Raw genomic sequence first — 19739 nt, 5'->3', positions numbered from 1 at the left:
TGAAAATGCACTTATTCTGTCTTCAAACTCTTGTCAAATGCTTCTCCAATGGTAGGGCAAATCTGAAATCCTTATTCCAACCAAAAACAAACCCTAACAACGAATTCTCAATAAGCTCCAATGAGATGGCTGAATACCAACTCCAATTATGCAACAATTCAAGTGATATTTCACACCCTCAAAGTCGCCAATCCAAGGGAGTGATTCGTTCCCAAAGATCGAATAATTTGCAGATCCAAAGTCCACAAATGTCTTCACAATGAAGAAGTAGAAGAGTTCTCCAATCCAAGCATGTCCAAATGAGAGGCCCAACCCTCTATTTATTCACTTTTCTAAGAAGTTGCTAGAACTTCTAGAAACATCTTTTATAAATCCTCATTATAATGCACTTTTTATAATAAAGTAATTTTATAAAATAAAAAAAAGTGCAACTCAAATTAAAATTATAACATGTGGGCCCCAATATCACATAATGATAAAATATAACCTCTTAACACTTCTTCAAGAGCAAGATATGACTATCTGATCCGCAGAATTGACTCTCTTTCCACACCATTTGCCTACGAGAGCCTGGAATAGGCAAATCCATGATCAATGCCATGTCGAACTAAAGAGGGGACATTACAGTCCGCCCCTCCTGAAATTGCTTGGCCTCAAGCAATCTCAACGCCGGGTGCTGCAAAATAGCCTCCCCCTCCCAAGTAGCATCCTCAACAGGTAAGTCTTTCCACTTAACCAAGTATTCTCTGATCACCCTTCTACGAAGCTGCTTTTCTCTGCTCTCCAGGATGGATTCTGGTACTAAAATCAATTTTCCCTCATCGTCTAAAGGAGGTAATACTGCAGAAGGCACCACATTCTGACCCAACGCCTTCTTGAGGCGTGACACATGAAACACATTGTGCACTCTGCTGTCTGCGGGAAGCTCCAACTCATAAGCCACTTCACCAACTCGCCTGATAATCCTGAATGGTCCATAATAGCGTGGCTTAAGTTTCTCTGCCCCACTCTTCTTAAGAGTAGATTGCCTGTATGGCTGCAACATGAGGTAAACCATATCATCTACCTCAAAACTACGCTCAGTTCTCTTCCGGTCTGCATACTGCTTCTGCTGGTTCTGAGCTCTTGCAATATTGTCTTTGAGGGTAGCAACTATATCCTTACTCTCCTGTAATAATTCACCTGCACTGGGTACCCGACTGTCGCTCAACAACAAATCCAAGAAACTAGGTGCTTCATAACCGTAAAGTGCCATGAAGGGTGTCATCTGTATAGTCATATGATATGTAGTATTGTAACAATACTCGCAGAGATATATCCATCTGACCCAAGCTCGCTGTTGAGCTGCCACATAATTCCTTAAATACCCTTCCACCCATTTGTTCACAATTTCTGTTTGACCATCGGTTTGTGGGTGATAGCTAGTGCTGGGTATAAGCTCCGTGCCACATAACCGGAATACCTCCTGCCAAAAGTGACTCATGAAACGGCTATCCCTATCACTCACAATGTTCTGAGGCAAGCTGTGCAATCTGAAAACCTCCCGATACCAAGTTAGTAACCGTTGTACCAAAAGCCCAGACTGTTAGTAAACGGCACCTCCCTACGTTAAGGGGGCAACCCCAGGATAGCCTCGCTGGCGAGGACCCCGGACACGTGGCAGCGACAAACCGCACGGACAGACCTACGTCACCTTCCGTTAGGGGCCCACTCTGGGGACATCACAGCCCACCACGCTCTGCGGGTCTCGACCTCGAGACCTCCGGCTCTGATACCACTGTAGTGACCCTCTCTATAAAGGCCACAGAAATCCTCAAACTGGACTTAGGAATTTTGTCAAACACTTGGCATGTAACAGTAACAGCATTTAGAATATGGTAATTTCAGATTTGATACTTTCAGAATATAATCACAGAATTACAATATATATAAAGCCATTGAACTATATTTCAATTACAATGCAATAAATTCTGAAATTTTTTTATTACCAATTCTGGACTGATTATTACAATGACTGTATGACAGCAAATTTACCCAGAAATTGACATATATTTCAGAATGCAAGAACCTGGTTTGAAGAACTATGGAAGAACACCATGTTTTGCTGTAGATCGTTGATGAAGACCTCCAACCGCACCCCCAAACTGTCCTTAATTTGCTGCTGCTGCCCAAACTAGCAGGGCCGTACCAGGCCGTACCTGTACGGCTGCTGAAATAAAATAATATTAGGGTTTTGGGACCCCCAAGTGCAAGGAAAATGGGCGCCTAGGGTTAGGTAGTAACCCTGTAAAACCATAAAAAATAACTCCAAGGGGTTGAGGAGATATGAGCAATTATGTGGTTCCGAACCCTGCTTTGCCAATTCTAAAAATGCACTTATTCTGTCTTCAAACTCTTGTCAAATGCTTCTCCAATGGTAGGGCAAATCTGAAATCCTTATTCCAACCAAAAACAAACCCTAACAACGAATTCTCAATAAGCTCCAATGAGATGGCTGAATACCAACTCCAATTATGCAACAATTCAAGTGATATTTCACACCCTCAAAGTCGCCAATCCAAGGGAGTGATTCGTTCCCAAAGATCGAATAATTTGCGGATCCAAAGTCCACAAATGTCTTCACAATGAAGAAGTAGAAGAGTTCTCCAATCCAAGCATGTCCAAATGAGAGGCCCAGCCCTCTATTTATTCACTTTTCTAAGAAGTTGCTAGAACTTCTAGAAACATCCTTTATAAATCCTCATTATAATGCACTTTTTATAATAAAGTAATTTTATAAAATAAAAAAAAGTGCAACTCAAATTAAAATTATAACATGTGGGCCCCAATATCACATAATGATAAAATATAACCTCTTAACACTTCTTCAAGAGCAAGATATGACTATCTGATCCGCAGAATTGACTCTCTTTCCACACCATTTGCCTACGAGAGCCTGGAATAGGCAAATCCATGATCAATGCCATGTCGAACTAAAGAGGGGACATTACATGTAGTAGGAGTTTTGTCAAACAAATCATAGACATTCTGAAAGCCGCTGCTACAGTGCTAAATGGAACACACTCATAGAAGCACAATCTCACATTAAATTAAAGGCAACTATATGATGCTCTTCAGACCACTAATAGAAGCTTTAATTTTAACCAAACTTGTTATTAGAAATAAATGGGGAAGGTTAGTTCTGTTCACATGAAATGCATTGAATAGGTTTCAAAGCAAATTGTTACAGGCCTCTTAGCATGTTGGGCTTACTGGTAATGTCTCCTGCATGAATGGAGTCGACTGTGCTAACCACTTAAGATGCCATAGACCCCGTTTGAACTCGACTCCCTTTCTACATTCAACCCCGTCACCTTGAACAAGTAAAACCCGTAGTCGCACACTGCTACAGAAACAAATGAATGTGGAATGCGTCAGACTGGAGCCATCAAATCTAGAGTTCGCCTCAAAAAGTAGTCATGAGATGAGCTCTGGCGATATAACTTGACCCGTCTGATAATAATATGAGAAATGAATAAACCTGTGAGTTCCTCCCTGCGGCCCAAGAAACTGAAATTCCTTCACCCGTGTGAGATACTAACTTCGAATGCTATAAGTTTGGGTCAGCCCGACTCTATAACACTTCTCTTTGACCAACCGGAAACTGTGGATGGATTCTCCCTAGACACCAAAGAATATTAATACACCAACTGAGCAGTGCAGATTTCCGCGAGTTTAACTTGCTGCAGAAAAACCCGACTCGATAGCAACGTTTTCACCATTATACTCAGCCATTCACGTTAACAATGACCATCTGCTATTCAACTCCCGTAACAAAGCTTGCAACGTGGCTTCCCTGGATTTTCACCCTCAAACGATGGAACTACCAGCCGTAGACAAAAAATAATCTCGCCCTAGTTCTGACCCTTACTGTATTAATTCCAAATTGACACAGAATGCTGAATCTTTACTTCTTACTTAAACTGACCTTCTAAACTTGCCGACTTTGCCCAATATTACTTCAATGTATGAGATGAAGAAGTTGGGGTAACGTCCAACTCCTTGAAGGAACTCCAGACTTAGAGGGTTTTCGTCCTCCCAGTAATGAACTTGTCACATTTAAGCAACCAGAACTTAGTGCATATGGTTTCGTATATTTCTCTTCTTGTTTTAATCCCAATGCAAACTCGTGCATTTATAGCCTCGAAATGAGGGAAAAGTACCACGTGCAAAGAATGTGGGATTAAAAAGTCATTTTCGTCCTATAGTCACTTAAAAGCTATTTATAAAGTAAATAACTTTAAAACATTAAAGTGACTTAACTCTGTACCTTTAATAAAGTCCTGGAATATATTAAATTAAATTCCCCTTTTCGTGACTGGATAGCATCCTGCTTGAAGTTAATATTAATCTATCCGGATGTGGAGATAGATTAATTCTGTCGCCTAGAACTAAGATTGAGAAGGGGACATGACACATGGATTGTGGAAAACTGATTTCTTTTAGTTTTTAGTTTTTTATATTCATATTGTTTACTATGTAGGTAAATATTCAGTTAGCTTTTAAAGAGGGCAATGACCAAATAGTTGTCTAAGTCAAATATCAAAATTCACTTGGTCCATGAAGTAACTGATATCAACATTTATCAGACATTTTAGGAGGATAGTCAAGAAATAGTCATCTAAGTCTGAGAACAAAATTCATCTGACAGTGATCTAGCTACTATTAGGGATTTAATAAAAGTGGAAGTTCTTTTGAAGTGAGACTTTTATTGCAACCGAGACAAGGAGTTTCCTTGGGATGGTTTACTATTTGACAAAGCTTGTCAAATCATATTCTACAATTGCAATGACGAGAATTTAATTTGAAATGCACAAGCAGTCCAATTAAGGGCATAGTAAAGCTATGAGAGACATGATGGAGTGTGTTGTGAGACTTATGCAGACCTAGACCACCTATGCTCCTCTTTGAGATAGACTCTCAAACAAAATAGTGAGGTGATGAGCCACACAAATCAAGAAATAAAAACACTTATAGAAAAAACAAATGATATGTTAATTCTAATCTAATCTAAACTACTAATTTACTAATCTGCAATGATCAAGAAAATGCAAAACTTGATTTTTAAAATAAGATTACAAACCATAGTGCGAGTGATATGAATGACCATTGTTGTCCTGCATTTTGTCACCACAAAATGTAGGTAACAGTACGAAACTTTTTCAATCTTAGATTCGCATTTCTCTGAGTTTAGTTCGTTATTTAATTGGTTAGTATTGATCAACCAATCGGTACTAATTGATACAATGAATCTTTTTATTGAAGGCATTCATCAAGTCTTTTTTGTTTTGCTTTTTGTTGAGCATTTGCTTGATTTTTGAAGCCTTCAAAGTCCTTTTTTTGCTTTTGAGTTTGCATTTGTTTGTTTTTAGTCTTTTGGTTTTGCTCATGTCATGCCTTTCGTTTTCCCCTTCGATTCGGTCTAACTTAGAGGTTAATCAGAGTTATTAGTCAAGAGATATGGTCATTTTAGTGCCTCAAAAGTGGACATTTTAGAGGCAACAACACAAATAAAAAAATGATGTTATATTTTTATTTTGACATTCACTTTTGGAAAATATAACATTTTATTCACTTTTTGTTATGTTTTAAAGTTACTTTTCATTTAAATTTATAACTTAAAGTGACTATAGTGCACTTCATGTTATAATTTTAAATTGAGTTACATTTTAATTTTTCACTTAAAGTGACTATAGAACTATATAGTTACTTTTTAAATTTTTGATTTTTAAATCAAATACTTATATAAATGTCACTTTAATATAATGTTTATGTATCATATTGATTAATATGATGCATAAATGTTATTTTTGACCCATATTGTTGACATTTTTATAAAATTAAGTCAAATACATAACTTAAAAGCCTAAAAGTGGACATTTTATGTGCATATGCATGTAAAAAACTTTGAAAAGTGGAAACTTTTCATGCTAATGCATATAAAAACTCATTTTGAAGACTTTTTTCATGCCATTACATCAAATGCTTGTAAAAGTGGATCTTTTTGATGCAATGACATGAAAAGTTGAGTTTTTATGCTTGTGCATCAGAAGGTGAGATATGTTTATAAAATATGTAAGTGACTCCAAAAAGTGAGATTTTGGAGATTTGCACATTTTAAAATATGTAATGGGCTTCAAAAAGTGAGATTATATCTCAAGACATTTTAAAAGATGCATTGAACTCAAAAAGGTCCTATTTTGCCTTCCTACATGTTTTAAAATATGTAATGAACATAAAAATGTTCTATTATGTGAAGAAAACATGTTCTTGCTCCAAAAACCTCCTATTTTGATCGTAACTTTTGATTTTCTCCATGGATTTGGATGAAATCAGTTGCATTCAAAACATTTTGGACAGGTGATCATTTTGCGCTCATCAAAAATCAGTTTATTGCACCCACAAATGTGTTCAAAACTCCCAAGCTAGGGCACAATTTTGCACAAAACTCCATAAATCTTCAAATTTGGAACATGTTTTTTCTTGGAATCAAATCGTTTTGACCTTATTTGCTGATTCCATTACATTGTGATCATTATTTTGGTGTTAAAACACCAAATTGTCTTTGCTTGGAGAAACACGTTCTCGCTTAGTCCACTTTTATGTATTTTAAAGCAACTTTTTTGCATTTGGATCCATGTATATTCATTTGGGGAAGTCGTTTTTACATTTACAAGTCAAAAATGGCTTAAAAACATGCATTTTTTGGCCACGTTTTTGCAGAAACGGCCCAGATTTTTGAATAAAAAAGTCATATTTTTGTTCAAAAAACTCAAAAAAATGCATTTCCAGCCCATATCTTTGATCAAGAGGGATTTTTTTTGAGTTTTAAATGCATGATATTGTCTTTAGAGACCATTTATTTGGCACTTTCATGTCAAATCCGACCATTGAATGTCCATTACATGCAAATGCGAAAAAAGTCAAAAGATTGTTTGAAAATCCGGATTTAAGGGAGAATTGGTCTTAAGACCATAAAGCTTGCTATTTTAGCTCTTTCTCCTTCATTTTTGGCACTTAATCTTCATGCAAGTGGACTCTTTCTTTCTTGCTATTTAATTTGTGTTTATCTTGCTATTTCCATGCATATTTTAGCTTGAAATTGCCCATTTGTCCATATATATGCCATGAAAAGTGCATTTTGACTTTAAAAAGGATGAAAACTCTCATTTTCACACTTTTGAAATTTTCCCAAACTCCAAATTCAAATTCGCATGTTGAAGTTTCCTTGTTGACATGTTTGAGTATTTTGCCAAAAGCTTGTGTTTTTTTTTTTTTTTTTGTGTTTGTTTTTATGTTTTGCTTGTTTGCATTTCGGTTTTTTCTCCATTTGGAAGAAATTGCAAGTTCTTTCCCAAGAACTTGAGCACGTTTCACTTCACTCCACTTTCCATTTCCATGTCACAACACTTCATCTCTCACTCAATGAAATGTGATTACATGTTTTTCATCCCATTCGCCATCCGCATATGCATGTAATCCCATTTTTCACTTCCGTTTTTATCCATCTCATTTTTCGCTTTCGTTCGCACGACATGATTACATGAAATGTTTTAAGTGCAATTGCATCTAAAAAGTCCAATTTTGACTAAAAGTCACTTTTTGAAAAGTCAAAAGGATGTCATTTTCTCCTTTCCATATGCATTAACACTTCCATGAGCAAATACATGTTTCCGTATTTTTCCATACTTTCCATCTTAGCCTTCATCCGCATATGCATGTAAAGCGTATCTTTCACTCACACTTGCATCTCATTTCACCCTCCACCTTCCGTTACATGTTGCATTTACATGTAATCCATTTTCCGTGCAATGACATCTTGAAAGTCCAAGTCACTTTTTGAAAATCAACAATTTTCATTTACACACATTCCCATGCGCCAAGCACTTTACTTCAAAAAAAAAAAAAAGGAGTTAAAGGTGCTGATGGAAAGTTGTTTCGAGTGTACATCCGAACATCGTTAAAAAGGTTTTCAAATTGTCAAAGGCTCCAGTTTGTGCTGATCTATAAAGGAGAGTTCACGATAACTTGAGCGAAAAAAGATGGATCACATCACGTTTTCACGTGATAATGGACAATTCATCAAAGAGACCTAGAGGTTGTCAAAAGACGCAACACTATGGTTATCAACGTGAATGCAGCAGTACAAGGCACAGGAACTCCCAATCCTGTTATCATCTGGGATTGCATCATCAAGTACAAGGCCTTTCAGAATTGTTCTTTTCTCTTCCGTCTTCTTTCTTCTTGTTTCATGTTTGTAGTTGGAGAAGATGCATTACATGAAAAAGTGTAATTACATATAATGCGATTTACATGGGTATATAAAAGATGTAATGCGAGTTGCATGTAACTCTTTAGTTTCTGTAGTTAGACTTGGTCAAAGTTGGTTGAGTTGCTCCCACTTTTTCCTCCCCCTTTTTCTCAACTTCTTTGCCGATATAAAGGAGTGCCCCCTCATTGTAAAAATTATCTTTTGTTGTATGCAAGAAAGCTTTGCCACATTTGTGCAAGCATAATTTTGATTGTGTAGTACAAATTTGGGAGAAAAGTGAATAAAAGAAGCAATTGGATTCGAAGCTTTGACTAGAAGCAATTGTTATAGAACAAATTAGAAGCTTTGACTATAATTTGTGCCTATTGTCTTGATTCATGTTATTATTGTGTGTTCAATAAAAGAGCATAGAGAGTTAAAAAACAATTGAAGCCCGAGCTTTGACCAGGAAAAATTGTGAAAATCCATAGCTTGAAGCTTTGTCTGTGGCTTGTATTTTCATCTTAATTCGCAAAATAGTTAGATTGTTCTTACTTTTAGGAGTCTTTGTGCCCTAATTGTAAAGATTTTACCACATAGAAGTACAACAGGACTTAGAGCCAAACTGGTATGTTTTGGCTAGCCTTTGAGTTAGTTAAAATTTATTGGTATCACTATTTTCAGCTCGTGATAGAAGTGTAATTAGAGATTCACCTTGCCCATTATTCGCCTTACGAATAAGTGGATCCTTTCTTGAAAGTTAAGAAGAAAGGATAATAGTAACACCCTCTTTATAAATCTCTCAATTTCTTGCTTACCTTGAGTTGATCCAAGGAACGGTGAGAAGGGGGAGCCTTCCCTTTAAGGTAGGAGAGACTCTGTCTCACACGCTGTGGCTGGTCATCCTATTTTGGGACTGAATTTTTACCCAAAACTGTCGGTTGCAAAATATCCACCCAACAACCATTTTAGGCCTTTGAGAAGGCAATAAGGAAAAAATAGTTAATCAAATCTTTAAAAAAATGATTCATTTTCCTTTGTCTGACTAGCACGGTAATCCACAAGACTAGGTGAGTCAGTAGAGTTTGGCTTACTTTGTGAGTTCACACAGACTCTGCCAGATTCGGTCGAGTCCAAGTATAGTTACACATTTTTCTATAGATTATTGCTTCTCTGCTTAACACAATTTGCTTATATAAATATTGTTTATTATAAGATTGTCACTCAAGGCTATTAACATTGTTACTCTCTCCTTTAAGAACCCATTACTTTGAAATTTTGTGGAGCAGTAAAACTAGCAAGTGTATGATGAGCAATGATTGGTTGTGAATCATGTGATCCTCAATTGATGCCCTGTCACTTTCGAGTATTGGTTCTTCCTCTTCTTGATCACCTAAGCCTTCAACATAGAAAATCTTATTTTCATTACATTGAGGTCCTTAATTATATTTGCTATCACGACTAACATATAAACCTTTTTTTTTTTTCTCCTCAATTTGCTGTGCTATTCATAGTTGGAAAATTAGGACTCACTGCAGACTCGGTAGACTAAAAAATTGGACTTGGCAAAAGGAGAAAACCATACTTAAAAAAATAAATTAAAAATTTAATTCATTTAGAAAACATAAGAGCCATAATTGAAACATTATACATGTTATATGATCTCCAAACTCTCAATATTTGAAAGTTTACTATTCATGCTCATAGCTTCAAACTTTAAAATGTATAACAGAAGCATAAATCTATATATGCCCAAAAGTGAAAAACAACAAAGCAAAGATTGATCGTCCTTTTTTCTTGATCTATCGGTCTTATTTCCTCACCTTCTTTAGACCCTACAGACTTCTTTTGAGCAATAATAAATAAGAAAAGTGAGGAAAAGTGAAAAACACATGTTTCATGGTTGATTGTGTGTTTGAAGATAGTGCTGAGAGTTATCTGTAAAGACTCAGGAGTCCTGCTATAGGATTCCGACTGAGTCCACAGCAAAAACTTGAGTGTCCAAGGTAATGACACTAAGACTTGGCTTGTGAGTCCGTGGCATGTTGATATGGCTCGCGCATGAACTCGTAAGTCTTCCTGAGTCTGAGGCAAGTCGAAAGAGTTGTTGAACTATGTTGGTATTAATCTAGTGGGCTGAGGATTAGAATATCTTATCCTGCTAATCCCTGCTTTCTAGAAATTCAATATTTCTTCTCTACCCTACATGCTAGACAAAAGACTCATCTTATGGCAATGGTATTATAGATAGGATTAGAATTGAACTGGATACAACATGTTATATATGCGTAATACTAAAATCATTATTGGTTATAGAAGAGGCGATGCATATTGCTTAGAATACTTGATGTATATTTTTGGGTACACACAGATCAATACAATAAATATGCCATGGACATTTTGATGTTCAGTATATTATTATCCAAACTGTGTATCATTAATATGCCACAGGAGCATAACATAACTAAGCTTTTCCTTATCAAATCTTATGGATGACTTAAGGGCCAGGGATGGATATCTCTAGGTAGAATTCGCTTATCAGTGAACAGTAATTCACTGGTGTTCATTATGAAAATTTATCCTAGAATATGACTTGGCTGTACAAAGCCTAATTACCATAATGCTTTGACTTGTTCCCAAAAGACCCACCTGGTGCAATGGAGTTGGTATCCTTTTTGAGGTTATTAGGAGCAGCATAGCTTAATTTAAACCTCATTAATGAAAATGAAAAGATGAGAGAAACATGTAACCTTTCACAGGCTCGTGATAATGTCCTAATGAACCCTCATTTCGAACAGAGTGGTGACGGTGAATATGTTCAACATTTAGCTTGGGTTAACTGATACCGTCTACTTTATGTTAAGGTAATTGAAATAAAGGAACTGTAAAGTGAGGAAGTCTTTATTTGGTAGAGGACCAAATTAGTGTATCCTGCACTTTAAGGAGCATCTGCTAATATATAATGTCATTTCATGTGAGCAAATTGCTTTCCAACGTGAGTTATCTAGCCTTTAGACTTAAGGGTTTTTGACTCTAGAAAAGAATTGTGCAATAGTTATGGGATTTTATTTAATTACTTTTCATCTATAATGGGGATTATGTCAAGAAATCTAATATCTTTTAGTTTCAATTTGCTCTTTGGATGCCCTGACCTTTAGCTCATTTTTGGTAGATATAATTGTTATCTAGATGCATTCAATGGGAATTTGTTGATAAATATAATTACATATTGGTTTTAAGTCTCAATTTTTGGATGCAACGTATAAAATTTTAAAGTGATTCGATTGTATCAGGTACTTGAAAGCTATGATCGCACTTACAGTACAATGGTTCGTATACAACAACTAGCAGAGCTGGAAGAGGTGCTTGTTTGTTCTTATGTATTATGTAATTTAATCATCTTCAATTAATGGGTTCTGGTGAATCTTGCAAATTATGAATATAAATTGGAAGGGTAATGACTAGGTTCTCTACATGCTCTTATTCTAAAGTTTCTTGTTTTATATATGGTAGGTGATAGATTACTGCACACTACCAGTGGGAAATGCTGCAACAGAAGGGCGTAAAGCCTTGATCCGTAAAATGTGGATTGATCGGATACAGGGAGTTAAACGAAATGTGGAGGTAGATTCTGATTTGAAATGTAGCTGTCTAATATAAGTACTGATTGTGTGGTCACAAGGTTTATTCTGGAAATGTGTTTTCAGGTTTGGCAGGCATTACTTGTTGTGCATGCATTAGTCTTATCACCAACAGAGGATGCAGACACATGGTTGAAATTCGCTTCCCTGTGCCGTAGAAGTGGTCGAATCAGTCAGGCTCGTTCCACTTTGGTAAAACTGTTGCAGGTAAATCCCTTACAATTAGTGCTTTATCCAGAATCTTTAAGAACAGGCTGACTGAGCTCTAGTCAAATTGTGCAGTACGATCCAGAATTAAATCCTGAACGGTCTATGCTATCTGGTCCACCCCAAGTCAGATTAGCATATTTAAAGTATCTGTGGTCTCTTGGAGAAGATAGTAGAAGGAAGGAAGCATTTCATCGATTGCAGGTGTGTAAAGGCCTCTTTGAAGTGAAATAACGTTTTAATTTGCAATCATTGAGGTATTGATAATGAGCAGGGACAGTGATAGCCCAGTGTGCTGAGACTTGGTGTTCGGGTGAGGACTCATGGACCCAAGTCTAGAGCCTTAACATGCAGACTGGGTCAAGTCTGAAAGCTAAGATTCCCAAGTTTTCACAGCTTTCAAGAAAAAGAAAATCAACTTTAAATTTTCAATATAACCACTTAAAACGTTTTCCCATAGATATATAATTGCCATATTACCAATTTGGGTTAGCTTTGTCTGAGATTTAAAACCAAGTGTGAGTCCTAAAACAGCTTGTCTATTTTTTCTTCTAGGAATTGACGGTTGAGCTTGCTGGCCACACACAATCATCCGGGACCACATATGTGTATCCTCTAACAACGGTGTTGTCAATTAGTTCTTCAAATGGAAATGTTCCTCTTCTTGCTCAAACATATTTAACACTTGGGACATGGCGATGGGAACTATACCCTGGATTGGATGAGGACTCCATGCACGGTGCTGTTAAATACATCAAACTTCCTGTCATATTTTAAGGCATTGACTATGTATTTTGAGGCAGTTATGGGTAGAAATAGTTCATGTTGCTGACATCTTTTTTATTCATGGTTGTTTCAGATATTCTTGTTGCATTCAAGAATGCCACAGAATGTGCCAGACATTGGTCAAAGGCATGGCATAAATGGGCATTGTTTAATACTGCTGTGATGTCTCATTTTACAGTTCAAGGTGTTCCTGCTGTTGCCAGTCAACATGTTGTTGCAGCTGTAACAGGGTATTTTCGTTCAATAGCGTATGGTGCAAATACAAAAGGGGGAGATGATAGTTTGCAGGTATTAAACAAAATACAATAACTGTAGAGCTTGTGTTTAGCTATAGCATATCATTTTTCATAGTCACAATTTCTAATATTTGTGCAAATATAAGCATTTGGTTTATGTAAAATAAAAAGAAAGAGAAAAACTTGAAAAACTGAAATGTAGGGAAATGCTTTGTGGAAAAGAAATTGATATGGAGAATGATTCTGGGCATAGTTGGGGGCACATTAATGTTAAGTACACTGGAACATCTAGATCTAAAGATAAGATGTCTTCTTTTGTGTGCAAATGATGGAAACATTTCATAAAATTTGGTAGTTCCTTGCTAGGTTAAGTGAGGAACCTGTTGTGTAACTGTCTCGGAGTACATGAATTTTGACCTGGATATATGTTAGGCATTTAGTTGGCTTGTCTTTCTTTAAGTTCATTGTTTCTCAAAAGCTGTTCCCTGTTTGTTAGGTCCTTACAGTTGGATGAAACATAGTTTTCTTCTTGGACTTTATATCATTTGTTTGAAATTGTCACACAGAAGATTGAGATTCAGGTTAAACCTAATGGAAAGTACTATGTCTAGATATGGTTATGCACTGTCAATATCAGTTTTATATTCATTTCTTGATTTTTGTAGATATATTTTATGAGGTCTATTAGCAATTTTTGTTTTTATTTATGTCAATATGCTCTCATCAATTCTGGTCCACGAACAGGATATTCTTCAGCTACTTACTTTATGGTTCAAGCATGGAGCTACCACTGAAGTGCAGGAAGCATTAGATGATGGATTTAACTATGTGAATATTGATACCTGGTTGGTCGTGCTGCCTCAAATAATTGCAAGAATCCATTCAAACATACCTGCAGTGAGAAAACTAATTCAGTCACTTTTGGTGCGAATTGGGAGAGGGCATCCACAGGTTTGCTCATGAACCGATTGTTCATGCTTTACAGTATGGTTTGTTTTTGCTTATAGTCTGAGTATTGAACCAGAAACTTGAGTTGGGGTGAATTTTTTTAAAATTTTTTTAATCATGTTTTAGTTGATTGGTTGTTACACTCCTATCTGATAAAAAAGAAGATTTGAACTACTCAATAGAATTAATAATGCACACCAATAGAGGGGTAAAAGTATATCTTTTATCTGACGTGAAGTTATTATAAAAGTAGCTAAAGATTGTAAGCCTTGGATCAGAGTCGATTTGGCTAGATTTTATTGCTTTACTTGAGGATAAAGTTTTTAAAAAGGTCCAGATGGTTATCAAGAGGAACACAAAGTTCTTTGTGAAAGGACGTGACCCTGTTAGGAGCCAAATGCAATACATTCAATACAACAGTCATTGTTAGAGGAGAAATCCCTCTTAGGAGACATTGAACCCTTCTCAGAAGTTTCTAACCCTGTTAGAGGTTGATATGAAGACAACTGAACTATCTATCTAAATTGCTTAAGCAATTGTGAAGAACAAATCTTCAGGATAACAAATCCAATAGGTAAGTTTACCAATACTGCAACTTAATTGCCAATACAGATCTTTTGAAGTTCAACACCAGCAACCAACTCTATCTGCACTGCTCTGATGATTCTGCCTTAAAGTTCACATCAACTGATTGCATACATAACATACATAAGTATGGTATATTTTATCCAACCAAAACATCTTCCTAAATACCCTATTCAAAAGATTAATTAGGTCAGCCTTTTGAGCTTCCTCTATGTACAATTAGTTACATAGGACCTTATTAGGATATTTTATTAAGGTTCCCACACGTTACAATACAATTTACAACTTCCAAAATAATTCCCAACACAAATCTGACAGCCAGTGAACATATTGCACGCTACTTCAGTGATCTTCCCATAATGATCTCCAAGATATGCTAACTCGAAGATAGCATCATGAACATGTCTTCAACCACGATTCAAGCTAGCTCACCTTAATTGCATTTCACTAATAAGATACATCCAAAATACCTGCAACATGTTTCCTGCACACTGGTTTGCTAGCCATCTTCACGAAATGAACTGTAACTCATCCAATACTTATCCAAAATATACGTTAACATAGATGTAGCATCTGAACACATTCTTGAACATTATCCTAAGCTCACATATCTTAAGCTTTATATCCGAACTTTGTTGACTCAATAAATTTCTGCAATGTACATAATCCCTGCCTGTCATGAACTCAAATATATATGTTGACATCAATGACAAACTTGTCGCCAATACAACACACAAATGGTATATCAAGGTGCCAACCAGACCTGTAATCCTAACAAGTCTTGCCCAAACTTCTCCAAGTATCTTTCAGTTGTATGTCCACACCATAATTGCCATCAACAATTATATTGCCGAGATTCCTTACCATTATTTTCTTATTCATGTTAATTTTGTTAGTAGCATTGAATCAATCACTTGGTTTATTGACAATGGATGTTTAGCTATTGGGTATTCATTTCACCAAATTCTAGATTTGTTGTGTATCCATTGTCTCATTATTTCTTAATACAATGCCTTCTGTAGCTGAAGAATATTTTTTAGCAAATTGACTACTTTAACTGGTAGGATAACTTGAGTTACTTGCATTGTAATATTCATACTAAGTTATAATTGATTTTTTGGCATTCTTTAGTTTACATTTGAACAGTGTCATTCATTAGCCATAGTATTCTCCACTTTGGCTCTTGCTTCACAATGACTTTCTTTTTCTATATGTGCGTCTGAGTACACAACCAACTTTTTCTGGGATTAATTAATGGCTATTACATAGATATGCCTTTCGTCAATTCAGTTGACACCAATCTTTTTCTTGAGACATTTGATGTCTTCATGTTCTCTAGGTCAACATCATTTGCACAATGGTTGTAATCTGTCCTGCTTGTGTGGGCAATCTTTCGCAAAGGATTCCCTTTCATTATTGTTGGCATAATATGATAAGATATTCTCTAGTGTAATACCATATTTGATTGTGATGATTGCTTGGAGATGCATTTTTAGGCTTTGATGGAGTGGATTGCTCACTCTATGTAAAGACTACTTTTGTATTATTGGTCTTCAAATTGTGTTGGAATTCTTTAATTGAGTGGCCTAGGACTTGATGAATCTTAGAAAATAGTTTCTTCAGACAATTGTTTTTAGCATGTCCTTCATATTTACACTCTATACTAAAGAGTTTTTTGCTCTTCTTACTATACCCTTTATTTTCCTCTTGTAATTCTTTCATCATTTGTACATGCCTTCTCACAATTCTTTTATTGTGTTATTCACTCTTACCATTGTCATCATCTTCCGTTTTACATTTTCTACATAACAGCACATTTTCTTTACTCAATACGTACGTTACCTGATTTTATGCTTCAATATAGGAAGGTGCTGGTGCTACTTTCATTTTCTTCCATAGTAACGAGATAAGGCCTTCAAACACTCATCTTTTCTTAATGCTGTCTATTGGTTATGCTCCTAATTTCTCCAAGAGTTCTTTAAATCTTTAGGTTTAAGCCCTAAATTTCTCATGCCTTCCTTGCTTTGTATTATAGTCCTTTTCTTTGTTTTCATAGTCATACCATATAATTTGAATATCACCTTAAATAATTTCTATAATATTTTTGAAGTTGTTTTGAAGGTTAGGTCGACTTCTGTATACTATTCAACATCTAGACATATTGAGGTTGTTGGAAAAGAGCTTAGTAAAAGGGTTCTATCTTCATATTCACTATCCAAATGGTTACGTAGATGTTGCAATCTTAGGTTGGATGCTTCTGTTGGAATACAAACACCACTGAGAGGGGGTGGCGGGGTGAATCAGTGGTTTAAAATACTTTTAAAAACTTGAAACAATTACAAGTTATAAAAATTTAACACATGAGCAAGAGAGTTAATGAATAACAAAGTGACACAATATTTTAACGTGGAAAACCCCTTAGGGTAAAAAACCACTTTGAATCTGAAACTTTATTGGCCTCTTGGGCAAATCTTTTAGAGCTACAACTTTGGGAAGCACTAAGTTCATGAATACAAGAAGCACCAACTTCAAAAATGAACAAGTGAGATATAGAATTAGAGGATCATCTCTACTACAACACAAATCATGAATCACCAGTTTCAACTTCTTGTTGAAAACACAATGCAGGGTATACTTTTATTCTCCTCCAAACATCCAATATCCAAATATATTTTCTTTTTCCATTAAAATATCTGATCAAATACTGATATGAATGAATGAAGCAGCAATATATAACCCTTCTTCTACCTCTGATAAACTTCTTCAATAAAAATCAAATCACAAATATGAAAATAGAAGCATAACGCATTACCCTCTTCTTTGCTGTTAAAAATCTGCCTGCAAGCTGTTCGGTCTACAAGGAATTCCACACCAATTCTGCAACTTCTATCGTGGGCGCTTCTGTAAGAAACAGTGGGACCAGGGCAGCAGACACAATACCAGACAGGGTTCAGATCCTAGGTAGGCCCGTTTCCAAGGGTAAAACGAAGACTGGGGCCCAGCCCACAGCAAGATAGTGGCAGGCCTTAAGCCAGGGGTTTCAAGGTGCACTTTTTGGTTTTGTTTTATATATTTGCTCTTGTTAGCTTTTGTTTCGCCCTTCTTTCTTTTGATCAATGGAAAAACAAATTGAGGATACACAAATGAGAAAACAAACGGTGGATATGCAAACCATGGAAAACCAAACCATCTCATTGGTAAAAAACGGTCAAGAAATTATGGTACACTTTGAAACTAACCATTTAGGGCAAGTCAAAATGGCATCACTTGGCAAGACAGGAAAATATATCTGGGTCAATGTTAAACAGTTCAAGGGCATTTTAAAACGTAGACTTGCTCGTATGAAAGGGTCACATGACAAGCAGAAACACGGGCAGAGATTGCATAAACAAGTCAAAATGTGCCCTCCTCCACACTTAAGTGGTGACAGTCATCTGTATGGTAGTAATAACTTCAATGAGTCTGTCAGTTACAGCCCTACCTCCACACCTCTCGCTTGGTGCCCAGATCTTTATGTGCAAGAACTTTTGAGGGCCAAGAGGAGGTTGGAGCTCCTAGAGGCTAAGGAGCAAGAAACTTACCGCAATATATAGGTGCTAATTGCAACAAATAAAACTCTTGCAGATGAAAACAACACTTTAAAAGCTCAAATCTCAACGCTGCAAGAAACACTTTTAGCCAGGAAGCTTGAATGGCAGAATATGAAGGATGAATGGAAAAACCTGAATGTGACATTGGAAACAAACAAGGTCACAGCAAATACCGAGTCATCTCATAATAAGGAGAAAACGATTCTTCACACTAGTTTTCCAGGAAAGGCAAATGGTGAAGAGAAGAGAAGGAGTTTTGCAGAAGTCACCAAAACTTGGGACAAAAACAGCAAACACCCTGATATGGCAAGAGAAGAGGCAAAGATTCGTGTGAACACGCAAGACAAAGAGGTCAAGGAAAGGCAGCTTAGGGCATCCAATATAATTATCAAGGGGATAAAAGACTATGGGGAAGGCGAACATACCCTTGACCTAACGAGGGATTTCCTACAAGATGTGCTGTTGTGGCAAGGACAAATCTGCCAAGCTTGGAGGGTTGGCAAACCACACGCTGAGAGAAATAGGCCAATCAAGGTAGTCATGCTCAGCATTAGCGACAAACAAAATCTACTTAACAAAAAACAGCTCTTGTGGGGTTCTCGCTTCGTTTTAGAGGAGGATTTAACTATGAGACAGCAAGTAGAAAGAAGGATGGAAATGGAAAAAATCAGAACAGCTAGAAATGAAGGCAAAAGAGCTTGGATGTTCAAGGGAAAAGCAGTTATTGCTCATTTTGGCCACCGCTACAATGAAGGGCAGCAAGAAGGCAACAAAGGTGCAACAACAAACACCTTAACAGGCAGCGATACAACAAGATCCATAATCACACCTAGCGATAATAACTCAACTTTGAGTCTTTCGCATCAAAATAAATAGCAATCAAGCTTAACCCAGGCGTCCTTAAGTTTAGTTTGTTGGAATTGCAGAGGTTATCCGTGGAGACGTGGGCCTGGGTTAGGGCCTATTGCGGAAGGCAAATACATTATTTGTCTCATAGAGACACATGAGCATGAGGGATGTAAGACCCCATTGTTTGAAGGCTACTGGAAGATGGCAGTGTGGAATGAGGCAGCGGGAAATGGTAAAGGTTATGGAGGTATAATGGTTCTAGTAAAAGAAAAATAAGGTCGTGTCATTCAGCTGGAAAAGACTGATTCTAATAAACAATTTATATGGCTCAAAATCGTGGAAAATAACACTCTTCTCAGGATTGCAGCTTGTTACTTTGCTCCACAAGTATCTAAAATTTATTAAAAGTGTGGTTTAGATCACAATGACCCTTATGCTACATTAAAGAAAGATGTTGCTGTTTTTTCACAACGTGGGGATGTCCTTCTCGTTGGAGATTTCAATGCTAGGACAGCAAATTGGCAAGCAAGTATTTTCAGCTCCGAAGTAAATGATAACCCTATTTGGTTCACAGAAGAGAGAAATCATCCATGGGATAGAATATCCG

General features: G+C 36.5%; 1 protein-coding gene across 5 annotated transcripts in view; it reads left to right on the top strand.

The window, feature by feature from the left end:
- The window catches only part of LOC149575708 (serine/threonine-protein kinase TOR-like), a 378229-nt gene that overhangs the window by 227818 nt on the left and 130672 nt on the right, over nt 1-19739 (top strand). For all 5 annotated transcript variants that reach the window (XM_089815479.1, XM_089815475.1, XM_089815477.1 and 2 more), the window contains exons 36-42: nt 11584-11652; nt 11804-11914; nt 11998-12138; nt 12214-12342; nt 12694-12877; nt 12998-13212; nt 13905-14111. In XM_089815479.1, coding sequence (XP_089671605.1) covers nt 11584-11652; nt 11804-11914; nt 11998-12138; nt 12214-12342; nt 12694-12877; nt 12998-13212; nt 13905-14111 — 1056 coding nt within the window. The remainder of the gene's footprint in view (nt 1-11583; nt 11653-11803; nt 11915-11997; nt 12139-12213; nt 12343-12693; nt 12878-12997; nt 13213-13904; nt 14112-19739) is intronic.

The sequence above is a fragment of the Cupressus sempervirens genome, chromosome 2, assembly GCF_028749045.1.
Source record: "Cupressus sempervirens isolate cs-2001-9-10 chromosome 2, ASM2874904v1, whole genome shotgun sequence".
NCBI lineage: Eukaryota > Viridiplantae > Streptophyta > Pinopsida > Cupressales > Cupressaceae > Cupressus > Cupressus sempervirens.
This window is presented reverse-complemented; position numbering and strand designations above follow the sequence as displayed.